Source organism: Myodes glareolus, chromosome 5 (genome assembly GCF_982192425.1).
Source record: "Myodes glareolus chromosome 5, mMyoGla1.1, whole genome shotgun sequence".
NCBI classification, from domain to species: domain Eukaryota; kingdom Metazoa; phylum Chordata; class Mammalia; order Rodentia; family Cricetidae; genus Myodes; species Myodes glareolus.
Genome location: NC_142030.1, coordinates 3,295,002 through 3,307,945, shown reverse-complemented (window position 1 = coordinate 3,307,945; position 12,944 = coordinate 3,295,002). Strand labels below are relative to the sequence as shown.

General features: G+C 49.3%; 1 protein-coding gene across 2 annotated transcripts in view; it reads right to left on the bottom strand.

The window, feature by feature from the left end:
- Positions 1–12,944, bottom strand: part of Traf5 (TNF receptor associated factor 5) — a 44,424-nt gene that overhangs the window by 12,362 nt on the left and 19,118 nt on the right. For both annotated transcript variants that reach the window (XM_048439380.3, XM_048439381.3), the window contains 3 exons: positions 9,120–9,338; positions 7,135–7,192; positions 2,526–2,627 (listed from right to left, as the gene is read on the bottom strand). In XM_048439380.3, the coding sequence (XP_048295337.1) occupies positions 2,526–2,627; positions 7,135–7,192; positions 9,120–9,338 (379 nt within the window). The remainder of the gene's footprint in view (positions 1–2,525; positions 2,628–7,134; positions 7,193–9,119; positions 9,339–12,944) is intronic.

The following is a 12,944-nucleotide window of genomic DNA, read 5'->3' as shown; positions in this document are numbered from 1 at the left end:
AAGAAAGAAGAGAGGGAGGGAGGGAGCATGCTGACTCCAAAAAGAGGGCATGAACTAGAACCATGGGGGAGACAGGTAGGAAAGAAGGAGGCATGCTGACTATAGAAGGAGGGACAGATTAACAATGGGAGAGACAAACACAGAGAGAGAAGACAGGTTCCTGGGCAGAAGGATGTTCGGGCTTTGTTCAGTTATCTAACCTGGAATGTTCTTAATCTGGGTACTAGTGAATTGAGGGTGTTCATTCTGGGCTTGTCACGCAAGACCCCAAGAACCACCTCATCACTGCCAGTTACTATGACGCTGCTGTGCTGCTGAGGAACGAGAAGCCATCTCTCCACGTGACACCTTCACACAGCTGCCCACTGGAGCCCACAGGCCAAATGTGGCCCTACTGCCTGTCAACCTCCGTAACCACCTCTTTTTCTGCGCTGTTTCATTCAGTACCGCTATGGCTGGTTTGCTCTGAAGGGTGAGGGAGGAGGAAGTAGGAGCCATGCAGGGCCTGCATTTACTCTCCAGCTCTTTTGTTGAGGTGTCAGGTGCGGTGGGGCCTTTAACCTTTAACCTTCGGACTAAGTGGGAAAAGGTAGGTGGGTGTCTGAGTCCAAGGTGCCTGGTTTCCATAGGGAGTTCCAGGTCAGTCAGAGGTACACAGTGAGACCATATATATATATATGAAAGAAAATAAAAACTCCATTACATTTATTTATTTGTGAAGGGTGGGGGTGCAGGTGGCATGGTGTGTGTATGGAGATCAGAGACAACAGGGAGGAGTTCGTCTCCTTCATGCAGGTCCAGAAATTGAACTCGGGTCATTAGGCTTGGAAGCTGGCAGCTTTTCCTGATGGAGCATTCCACCTACCCTCAGGCTCTCAGTGGAGGGGCTGAGGAACTGGGCAGGGGGATGCAAAGCTGCAAAGTCTCAGTCATTTTACTGCTGACTCTTTTCAAATTTTATTTATTTACTTATTTACTTAATGTGTTTGGGTATTTTGTCTGTGTTCCACATGGGTGCCTGATGCCCAAGGAGATCAGAAGAGGGCATGAGATCCCCTGGACTGGAGTTACAGATGGCTGTGAGCCACCATGTGGGTGCTGGGCGTTGAAGGAGGGTCCTCTGGAGAGCTGAGCCACCTCCGCGGCGCCTGCTATTAGGGCTTCACAGGAACAGTTTGCCGCCTGTTCCCAAGGGAAAGCAACGGTGTAGTTTTTTCCTTCTCAGCATGAGATTAAAGTTGTTTTCTTTTGCCTTTTGTAGTAAGCAAACTGAAAGCCCAGACTAACTTGTGGATAGTCTCCTGCCTCACCTGAACCGTTAACATTCACTCAGACCCGGGAGACCCTCCACCTCACAAGCAGCTGGAGACGGGAGTGAGCGAGCTCGGCAAATGGGAAGAATGCAGATCCTGATCCTCACGGCCTGTGCTGTGCTCTCTCCAGCTGTCTGTGGTGTGTGCAAGCCCCATTTGTGCTTCTGGCTTGGTGACAACACAGCTGGACAAGAGTCCCCGTCTAGGATTTGTTCGGTTGCAGAGAAAACAACACAGTTCTGTAAGCTCCCCCAGGACGACAGAGAAAATCATCTCCACATTATCATCTCAGTGCCCAGGGTGTGTGTCTGTGTGTGCACACGCGTGCATGTGCACATGTGCGTATGAGTGAGAGAGGGTGTGTGTGAGTGAGTTTCTGGAGGCTTGATAAAGGGCTGCGTCACTTGACATGCATGTTACAGACTCTGTGGGTGTGAGGGGAAAATCTCAGCAGCTGCCAAGCAATTCCCTGGAAGCGGGAGGCGGCTGAGTCACCTGCCACCAGGTTGATTAAGCCTGATAGGGGCTGTGCCTTTCCCAGCTGGACGAAACTGTAACTTACGGGACTCCACGTCTTTTACCTGCACCTCCCTGACGCCTCTGTTCACATCTCCACCTGCGCCTGACTGTAGAGCACATTCTGTGTGACCTGACCCAGTGCTCTGCCATGGGTCACACACAACAGACCAGAACACACAGTCCACAGCACCAAGTGACAAAGTCAAGGCTTGGAGGGAAGAAGGGTCATGCCTATCTCCACCCTAGGGCCCCACAATTATGCAGCTCTGCTGGATGGTCTTTGTTTCTTTTATTTCTCTCTCTCTCTCTCTCTCTCTCTCTCTCTCTCTCTCTCTCTCTTTCTCTCTCTCTCTCAGACATGCTTTCTCTGTGTAGCCGTGGCTGTCCTGGAACTTGCTCTGTAGACCAGGCTAGTGTTGAGCTCACAGAGATCCGCCTGCTTCTGCCTCCCAAGTGCTGGGAGTGTTCTTTTTGCCTACTGAGTCCCGCACCTTCTTCTTGACTCACGATCCCATAATTTGGGCTCTCTTCACGCTCCTACACCTCTGCTCTTGGTGCTCATGGTACCACTAGATTGGGGACAGTATGAGAGAAACTCAGGGAGCCCTTTACAGGGTTCAACCAGGTCCCATCACACAAAGGTTAAGTCACTAGAAGGAGGCATGGACAACACTGGTCACAAGTGATACCGACCTGGAACCTTCCCAGAATGATCCTGGCGTCACACCCCGGGGTGTTTCTGCAGTAGACCTGTAAATTGAGGACCTCCCTCTTGCAGCAGTTGTCTCTGAACACCTGAAATACAGACATGGTCAGTCTCACACCGTCCAGTATGCCACAGTGGCGCAAAGAAAGCTATGGTGAGTTTGGTCTTCAAGTCTGCCTCAGAAGCAGATGGAAACTTCCAGGCAGTGGCTAAAACGAAAATGTCACAAGACCATACTGAAAGTCAAGGCTGCCTCAGACACGCACTTCTAGGGAGTCATATAACTCAGTGCTCAACACCACAGGCTGCAGCCAGGGGAAGCACAGGGTGAGCTTGACCCCACACAGTCAAAAGTCAAGAGGGGCTGAGGTCAAGGGTAGAGTGCTGTTTCTCATTCTGGTGTGTCAGTGCCACTGAGGCCGTGCTGGTTGGTTATTTCAGCACAAACTGCTGGGAACCGAACTCAGGTCAACAAACTGTAAGAGCAGCAGGTGCTCTTAACAGCTGGACCACCACTCCAGTCCCCTTATTATTTTTTTTAAATAAGTTATTTTAAAATAGTTTAAGACTCACAAGAGATTGCAAAAATAGCATGATTTTTGTGTCTCTTTTTTCATGAATGTTTAAGAATGTGAAAGCCATTCTCTTAGCTCAGAGGCAAAACTGGCAGAACTTGCCCCAAGGTTATAGTACGCCTGTCCCTGTCCTGCCCTAATGGGAGACACACAGACACACACACAGACACACACACATACAGACACACACAGACACACACACACACACACACACACACACACACACGAGTTCTTGGCCCTCTGGAAGGCAAGTACTAGGAAGGGGCTGGTGAATCAGACCAGACGCTCAGGGAAAACTTCAGGAGAAGACAGAGTTTGAGTTCCTGAGACACAGTAAGAAAAAAAAATGGGACTGAAGAGACATTTTCAGGGAGAAAATCTCCATAACCCTGAGTTAGACAAGGGTTTCTTAGCACAGAAAAAGGACAAGAAACAAACAAAACCAAAAGGACAATAGACAACAACAATTGTGTTGGTTAGTTTTTTTTTTTTTGTCAACTTGACACAAAGTAGGGTCACCTGTAAAGAGGGAATCTTAACTGAAGAACTGCCCAGGTTAGAGAGGCGTGTGGCCATGTCTGAGCCATTTTCTTATTTGTCAGTTGATGTGGGAAGGCCCAGTCCACTGTGGGCAGTGCCACCCCCGTGCAGCCGGGCCTGGACTGTGTTAGAAGCCAGGAGGCAGTGTTGTTCCCTGGATTTTGCGGCCCAAGAGCTGCAGGACTGATGGGGTTGGGAGCAGTTGTGGCCTGGCATCTCTGAAGAGAGGGCTGGAGGCGTCGGCCTCTGTTGCAGAGGAGATGTGAGCACACTGGAGATGCCAGGACCCTGGGAAGATGACCAAGGGCAATGGCAGGTCCCTGGGCCTCTTGGACAAGCCGTGGGTCGTGGACAGCAGAGTCAGAGAAGCATCACTGCCCAAGCCCTCCCAGCACAGAAGACGGTGAGTCCTGATGTCAGACGCTGAACCTTTTATACTGTTGAAATTCGGTTATGCTTTGATCAGACTATAACTGCTTACTGGCTTTCCCTCTTGAAATAAGAAATATTTAACTTTTTTTTTTTTAAAAAAAAACAGGAGCCCACAGGTTTTATTTGTTTTTGTTTTGCTTTATTTTTCAAGACAGGGTTTCTCTATGTAGTTCTTGCGCTTGAGGCCAGGCTGGCTTTGAATTCAGAAATTTGCCTGCCTCTGCCTCCCAAGTGCTAGGATTAAAGGTGAGCACCATCACCGCCTGGCTAGGAGCCCACAGTTAAGAGACGTGGTACTTTAAAGAGATGTTAATTTGTTTGTTATCAGTATTAACATAATCTTGGGGACAAAAAAGAAGGAAACTGTTGTGGTTTAATAGTGATGTATCTGTGTATCAAACTGACAAGGGGCAACTGAGCTGGTTAGGGTCACCTAGAAGAGGGAGCCTCACCTGAAGAACTTGTCTGTAGGCAAGCATGTGCGTCACTTTCTTGACTGATGATTGATGTGCAAGGACCCAGCTCACTGTGAGCTGTGGCACCCCTGGGCAAGTGATCCTGAGTTGTATAAGAAAGCAGGCTAAGGAAGCCATGGGGAGCAAGTCAGAAACTAGCTCGGCTCTAGGGCCAGGGCTTCAGTTCCTGCCTTGGGGTCCTTCCCCGACTTCTCTAGAAGATGGTTTGTAACCTGGAAGTGTAAGGTGAAGCAAACATTTCCCTCAAGATGGTCTTGATCACGGCATTTATCACAGCAATAGAGAAGCAAACTAAGACAACAGCAAAACAGATAACAGAAAAACAGACAAACTAAATTTCAATGAACTGAAAGCCATCTGCTTCAAAAGACACCACCAACAAAGCGGGAGTAAATCACATGATAAGAGAAAAACATTGGCAGACCTGATAACAAAAACCTGGTATCTAGAATACGACAAAGGACTTGTAATAATTCAATAATTAGAGAAAAAATCCAGTTAGAATGGGCAAAGATGGGGCTGGCAGGATGGCTTGGGGGTTAAAAACAATTGTTGTTCTTGCAGAGGAACCAAGTCCAGTTCCCAGCCCTTGCATCTGATGGTTCACAACCACCTTTAACTCCAGCTTCAGGGGATCTGATGCCCTCTTCTGGTCTCAAGGGGTACTGCACCTGCACACACACACACACACACACACACACACACACACACACACACACACAGAATCTTATGAGGCATTCCAATAGAGAAGACACACAGCTGGGCAGCTAAGATGATAGTGTCACCAGCCATCAATTAAAGTGACCTAAACCCTGGATAAATAAGGCTTCACATCCATTGGGAAGATGCAGCTGAAAGGCTGAAAACTCACTTTGCTAAGGATTTGCTACCTAGAACCAGTATGTACAGTGGAAGAAAGGTACAAAAGGGGCAACTTGCAAAACAGAGTAGCAGCTGTTGAAATGTTAACCCAGGAATGAGGTGGTGGCACACGCCTTTAACCTCAGCACTCAGGAGGCAGAGGCAGCCAGATTGCTGAGTCCAAGGCCAACCTGGTCTACACAGTGAGTTCCAGGATAGTCAGGGCTACACAGAGAAACCCTGTCTCAAAACACCAAAACAACAACAACAACAGCGACAACCCCCCCAAAACAAAAAACACCCCCAAAATAAATAGATAAATAATTAAAACAACAACTGAGTGTTGGCACATTACTCAGGAGTTCCGTTCTCAGGCACACGAAGAATTGAACATCTGAGCTGTGCACTTTCTGAAGCCAGCATGTAACAGCAATGTTAGCTTCTTAAAGTAACCTTTAGTGTCGTGGATATAGTCATGTATACAAACTGTATCCTTCCTCCTGTCCTGGACACTGAGCCACAGCTTGATGAATAGGAGCCAACACAAACCACACCTCAGCTCCTAAAAATAGATACCAACTTTCCTGGAGTGCCGGGGTAGATGTATGTATGTATGTATGTATGTATGTATGTATCTCTCTCTCTCTCTCTCTCTCTCTCTCTATATATATATATATATATATATATATATATACTTCTCATACATGTGTGTGCGTGCTTGTGTGTGCCTGCATGCATGTCTGTGTGCTATGTGCAATTCAATGCCTGTAGAGGCCAGAAGAGGGCACTGGACCCACTGGGACTGCAGTTACAATTGGTTGTGAGTCACCCTGTGGGTGCTGGGAACGGAACTCACTGCTCTGGAAGAGCAGCCAGTGCTCTTAACCATGAAGTCATCCATCTCCTCAGTTCCATATTTTAAAAAGTTAAGCTTTGTACACAAATATTCACAACAGCGTTATTATTTATAGCCGTCCAAAAAGTAGGTACAATGCAAATGTCCTACTAACATATCAGCAGGTACTAACTGCTGATAGAGAAACCAAATGTGGCACAGCCGTACAGACTAGTACACAGCAATAAAAGGAGCGAAGAGGTAACACAGCCAGGTACATGGATGAACCCTGGAAACCCGTTGGGAGGAGGAGCTCGGACAGAAAAGGCAGGATTCCACTCATGTGAAACATCCACGAATGCAGCTAAACCACGGTAGAAACGAGACTGATTTTCGCAGGCTAGAAAGGTTGGGAAGGTGAGGGCTGATGGATATGGGATTTCTTCTCGAGGGTCATTACACATCACAATGGCTACATGACTGAAACGTGAAGACCCTTTGAATCAGGCATTTGAAAGGTAAACTCTATGATGTATGAACTATATTAATGAAGTTGTTTCTAAATAGAACAGTATATAACGTTATATCTTAGGGATTAGCCAGAGGGGAGGTGAACCCCAGAAAACAGAAGTTCTACCTTTTCCAGCAGCTTGGTGTGGCTGGAGCTAGTGTAAGAAGGTGGTGAGACCTGGGTGTGGTGTGGTCAGCAAAACCCACTCATGCTCTACACAGACAGGAGGAGAGTGTGACCTGACCCACAGCGGAGGTCTGTGGGCAATGAGCTGGGTCCCCAGATACTGTCCTGTTCCAACCTGGATGTCAACCCTGAATGCTGACACCTTCTCCAACACCCAAGGCAAACCAGTGCCCTGCTCACCTCCTGGGGCTTGATGACTTCCTTGTCCACAGGGCAGATGGGCACCGCGTTCAGTTCTCTGAGGAGGAAAGCGAAGATGAGGTGAAGGTAAGTGTTTAGTCTTTGCACGTTCCTCCAAGACTATCCAGGCACCGAGCTGCCCATTAGCCCTGAGTGTCCCGTCTCTGTGTTGACACAAGTTGAGTACTCTTCCCAGGCAACAGCCTTGCACCCTGCTTCAGCAATGTCACAGTCTTACAGCCTACCTATCGGCAGCATGCCACCAAACACAAGCCCCCCAGATGGTGCTGATGGCCCCATCCCTGTCCAGCATGCTGTTTTACAGTCTGCCTCCTTAGATGGAGACATACCAGACAGCAGACAGCAGACCCACACCGCCTGTGGTTCTTCACCTTCAGAACCTGAAGCTGAGTGGAGCAAAGCAGCCCGGACACACAGGTGCTAAGAGTACAGACCCGTGGAAGGAGTGAGGACGTTCTCTGTAGCCCTTGTGAAGTATGGCTGGCACATCTACAGAAGTCCCCAAAGCCTGCTTCCATGCCTCTCCTGGCTGTCATCAAGTGGCATGACCCAGGTGGCTATGGTTTTGATGTTAAGGGTCTTCCCAGCCCCATGTGTTAAATAATGGCGTGATCCCCAGGGCGGTGTTGTTGGGATGCCTTAGCCCTGGAATCACCGAAGAGACCGGCATCTGTGTGGATTCTTTCCAGGAAAGATTCCCCGAGAGGGGAAGCCCTTCCCTTGGAAGGGGCAGCACCTTCCTGCCTAGGGTGGTGCTGTTGGGATGCCTTAGCTCTGGAATCACCAAAGAGACCCACATCTGGGCGGATTCTTTCTAGGAAGGATTCCCTGAGAGAGGAAACCCTTCCCTTGGAAAGGGCAGCACCTTCCTGCCTAGGGTGGTGCTGTTGGGATGCCTTAGCTCTGGAATCACCAAAGAGACCCGCATCTGGGTGAATTCTTTCCAGGAAAGATTCCCCGAGAGGGGAAGCCCTTCCGTTGGAGAGATGTGAAGCACCCCAGGGAAGGCAGCTCCGAGCGCCTGCTGTCCCTTCTTCCTGCTTTGCTCCGCAGCTCTCTGCTGCCACCGTCCTTCCAAGGCTTCAGCTCCCAGCTTCTTCAGCTTCTAAGGTGTACTGGAGACCAGTGGCTCTCCAGGGACCCTCCAGGCCTTCTGAGCCTGTCTAGGGGTGCTGTGGCATCCAGCCCGGCGGACTAAGCCCCTGCCAGGTTCTCAGCCCTTCCACATGCATGCAGACACTGTGGGACTGCCCAGACTGCAGCGTGAAAGCCCTTCCAATAACCCTCTATGGGTTCTGTTCCCCTGGAGAACCTAATACACGCTGGAGCCCTGGAGAGGTGGAGCCTAGTGGGGGCTCATAAGGGTGTGCCCATGAAGGGGAGAGAGGGACCATGTGCCTTCCTCTCCCTCTCTTTTCCTTCCTGGGTGATGGAGGTGGCTGGTTTGGCTCCAGCATGTCATCCTGTTATGACATGCCTGCTTCATTTCCAAAGCAGTGGGCCTGCCAATCACGAACTGCCCCTCCCCAAAGTTGTGAGTCCAAACATACCCTTCCTGAGCGAATTATATTTTGATGGAGTGATGTTACTGCAGGCTTTCCAGCTGCCTTGGCGGTGAACAGCCCTATGGCAGTCTGGTCTCATATAGACATGACAGTCTGCTACCACAAATACATAATCATCAGGGTACTCGTGAGACAGACACCATGAGCCCTGCTGAACAGACAGCTATGGTAACAGACTGTGTCTGCAGCAGAGGTGCAGTGTGAATTTTGTCCATGGAGGCATGGCAAGCAAAGAGGATTACACTTTGGTTCTTGGCCAGGAGCCTGGGAGAGCGTCTCTCAAGCCACAACTCCCCTAACCTCAATTACAGCCCTGCTGGCCACAGCAAGCTCAGATGCCAGGAACACCTCCAGTTGTCTGGTCAGCTGCGGTTAGAGCTGCAGGCCCTGCCCACTCACCTCAGAGACAGGATACAGTGCTGGCAGAAGCGGTGCCCACAGCCTGTCTGGTGGGGGTTGTGAAGCACCGAGCGGCAGAAGGCACATTTGTAGCGTTCTTCCAGCTGCTCCACAAACTGGTAGTCCGTGTCGGGCTCAAAGTCCAAGGAAATGGAGTTGCCGGAATTCTGGCGGATGAAGGCACAGGGGGCAGCTCCTTGTTCCTCGGATTGGGACATTCTGGGGAGTCAGAGAAGTGGAGCACTTCAGTGTGAATTAACAACCCAAACGATAGCAGCCACCGCGCATGGGTCATAACAAGCAATCACTACATTCATTATGTAGGGATTCTAACAACTTCCTGCCACAAGGGGGCACTTGTGAGGGTGCAGATGGCTGTATGGAAATCCATGGAGATGTGAGCAGTCAGGCTCCCACCACCGTAGCCATGCCTCCCTGCTACTGGGCCTCGCCTGTCCTGATTTGCTGTATCCCTTGTCTTAGGCTTTTTTATTGCTGTGAAGAGACACCATGAGCATGGCAACTCTTATAAAGAAAACATTTAGTTGAGGTAGCTTACAGTTTCAGAGTTTGGTCCATTATGATCATGAAGGGGAGCATGGCAGTGTGCAGATGGATGTGGCGCTGGAGCTGAGAGTGCTACACTTTCAGCAACAACAGGAAGTCGACTGTCTCGCTGGACAGTATTCTGAGCATAGGAAACCTCAAAGCCCACTCCCACAGTGACAACTTCCTCCAACAAGGCCATAGCCATTCTGGCAAAGCCACACCTCCTAACAGTGCCACTCCCTATGAGATTATGTGTAGGCCCATATTTCTTTATGATGTAGCAGCCAGGCTCTGAAGCCATTGGGCCGATCCGAAATGATCACATAGCCCTGCAGACAGCCTGTCTCTGCTTGACAAAGGTCAGGATGTTGGCTGTTCCCTTTCTTTGTAATTTAGAGGATGCCTTATAGAGATGCTAATTCAAGCCTATATGACAGCTAGCATACTCAGCAGACAGGTAGATGCGGACTGTGACAAAAGGCCATTCACCTGGTTGCCTACATGATAGAATGCTGGTGTATTTTCCCGCTCAATTTATGTGTTGATATAAAAGCTGTCTGGAGAACAAATGGGAGATCTTCAGGAGAGATCTTCAGGTGAGATCTTCAGGAGAAAGAAGCCTGAGATGCCCTTTTCTGTAATAATGGTGTAAGCTGTGTCTGGTTATTCCTTGCGCCTCCATACCAGTCCAGTTAGGGAAAATAGATATCTATGTTGGAGCCACATGGGCTCCAACAATTATGGGAGCCAAATACTTCAGACTAACTACCACCTCCTCAAACCACAGACCAAATAAAGTCTTTCTTGAGTTGTTTCTTCAGGTATTTGGCCACAGCAACGAGCAATATCACAACTACACTTTACACAAATAGCTCTTCGTCCATCAGCCTTTTATAGGACACCAAACAGTACAGTCAGTTGGGCCAGAAGCTGAACAGAACATACCCACCCAGGTGTTAAATGCATGATAAGCAAGCGGTGAAACTGTGTTCCCAAGAGAGAATCAGAAAGGAGCTAAGACCTCCCAGGAGAGTCTTACACCGCACACTTCTGGTCGCCCATCTCAGCCTCACTTTCCACCTCTCTCTCCATCCGCCATTGCAGTCAAGAAAATGCATGTCTCCACAGGAGTCCTCTGTGAAGAAACTCATCTGGAGGTGTGGCATTTCAGAGGATGCAGTCCCCATATGTGGGGTTAGCGCCCTCCTAGGGAGGGTCCAGAACGCTCCCTCTCCCCCTTTCCTCCTGCAACAATACAAGGGAAGCCTCACCAGATCGGAGCGTGCTGGACAGCACTAGCACCCTGTCTAGATGCCCACCCCCAGACCACGGGAAATAGATGTGGCTGAAGAGTCGCCAGGGCTACTACACCGGTCACCCATAGCACCAGGACAGCACCAAGGCAAATCATGTCCCCTCCAAATTAAGATCCTGTTAACCGTTTTCTCCCCTACCCATTCTCTAAGCTGTACACCAGGATATTTTCAGGGATACTATGGTTCAGCTACTATGATTCAGTTCTGGCTTCTCCTAGCTCTGATAAAAATGTCTTCAATGAAAGTTGGGCAGTGGTGGTGGATGCTTTTAATCCCAGCACTCAGGAGGTAGAAGCATGCAAATCTTTGTGGGTTTGAGGCCAGTTGGTATGGGAGGTCCTGGCTATGTGTTGCTTTTATTGGTTAATGAATAAAGAACTGGTTTGGCCTATAGCATGGGAAGAGGAAGGGTGAGTCAGAGAGAAGCCATGGAGTCACTGGAGATAGACACTGGGAACTTTAGTCGGTAAGCCACAGGCACACGGTGATACACAGATTAATAGAAATGGGTTAAATTAATATGTAAGAGTTAGCCGTTAAGAAGCTAGAGATAATGGGCCAAACTGTGATTTAAATAATACAGCTTCTATGTGATTATTTTGGGGCTAAGTGGCTAGAACAAACAAGTGGCCCCCTCCCAGTCAGTCTAGTCTACAAAGTGAGTTCCAGGACAGCCAGGACTGTTACACAGAGAAACTCTGTCTACAGGACAACCTCCCTGCCAAGCCTTGGAAATACTCAGGTCCTCTCTTGCCTTTGTCTACACTCCAGCCACACAGAATTCTTCTACTTCTTCAGATTCACAAGCTTGCCTCAACCACGGGGCCTGTGCACCGCTGCTGTCTCTGCCTGGGGCGTGTCCCTACCTGTTCACAGCTGCTGTCTCTTCTTGAGGTGTGTCCCTAACGTGGAGTATTGCTCTCTAGAGTCACATGGCTATGGCTGTCTCCCATCAGAGCAACAGCCATTAGCTACAAGAGACCCTCACAAGACTGGGGGCACTGACATTCCCCCAACTACAGGAGGACTCACTAGGTATAGAAGGCTGATCTGAAGGGCTCATTAGAGGTTCAGGAGGTAGTGGACAAGGCCCTAACCTTTCCTGAGGTAAGTGGTGAAGGATTGCTAGTGTGGAAGGGGAGACTCTGACTATGTAGCAGCCCATAGGGGTGTCCACACTCCTGCAGCCCACAGCCTTGTTAGTAACCCCAGCTAAACCCATTGGTTCACCAAGTTAGACTGGTCTGTCATTGGACCGACCTGGGATCATACATCCCTTCCAGGCTTCGTGCTTGGGCTTCACCTGGTCTCTCGGGCATGCTCCCTTTAGGGGGCTTTCTAGATCCCTCCAAGTCTTACAGCTGAAGGCAGTCAGAACCCTCAGTTCAGCACACACGAGGCCTTTGTGAAGGTACTTGTGAAAGGCGGCTCAAAGGAAGTCTATCACTATATAATCCTTTCCAGTTTTTGAGTGGGTGCATTACCAAATCAAGAATAAACACCTAAAGCTAAACAGAACATGGACTAAGTTCAGTCACCAGGTTCCTTTCCAGAGCAACCCCTAGCCTGAGATTAAATGCTCTTCTGTATGATTGCATGACTGACGTCTGTGTCCCTCAGGGACACTAGGTCAGTGCTGACATTGTGATTCTGAACGGATTTTTAGGAGGGAACTGTGTTGGTGCTGGCCTCAGTGCAGTGATTTTAAATGTGTGTGTGTGTGTGTGTGTGTGTGTGTGTGCACCTTATTCCCACTTTTGAAGATATAGTAAAAACTGCCTACCCAATCTGTGAGTGCACACCTTCGGGGCCTTCTGAGAATGCCTGGCCCTCAGGTAAGGAGCAGTGACCTTCTCCAACACGAGTGTGATGATTCAAGCCCTGCTGCGGCCATGGTTTTCAAAGTCCAGCAGAGGGTTAAACACGGGACCTCCTGAGGGTCCCTGGGGATGTCATCCTT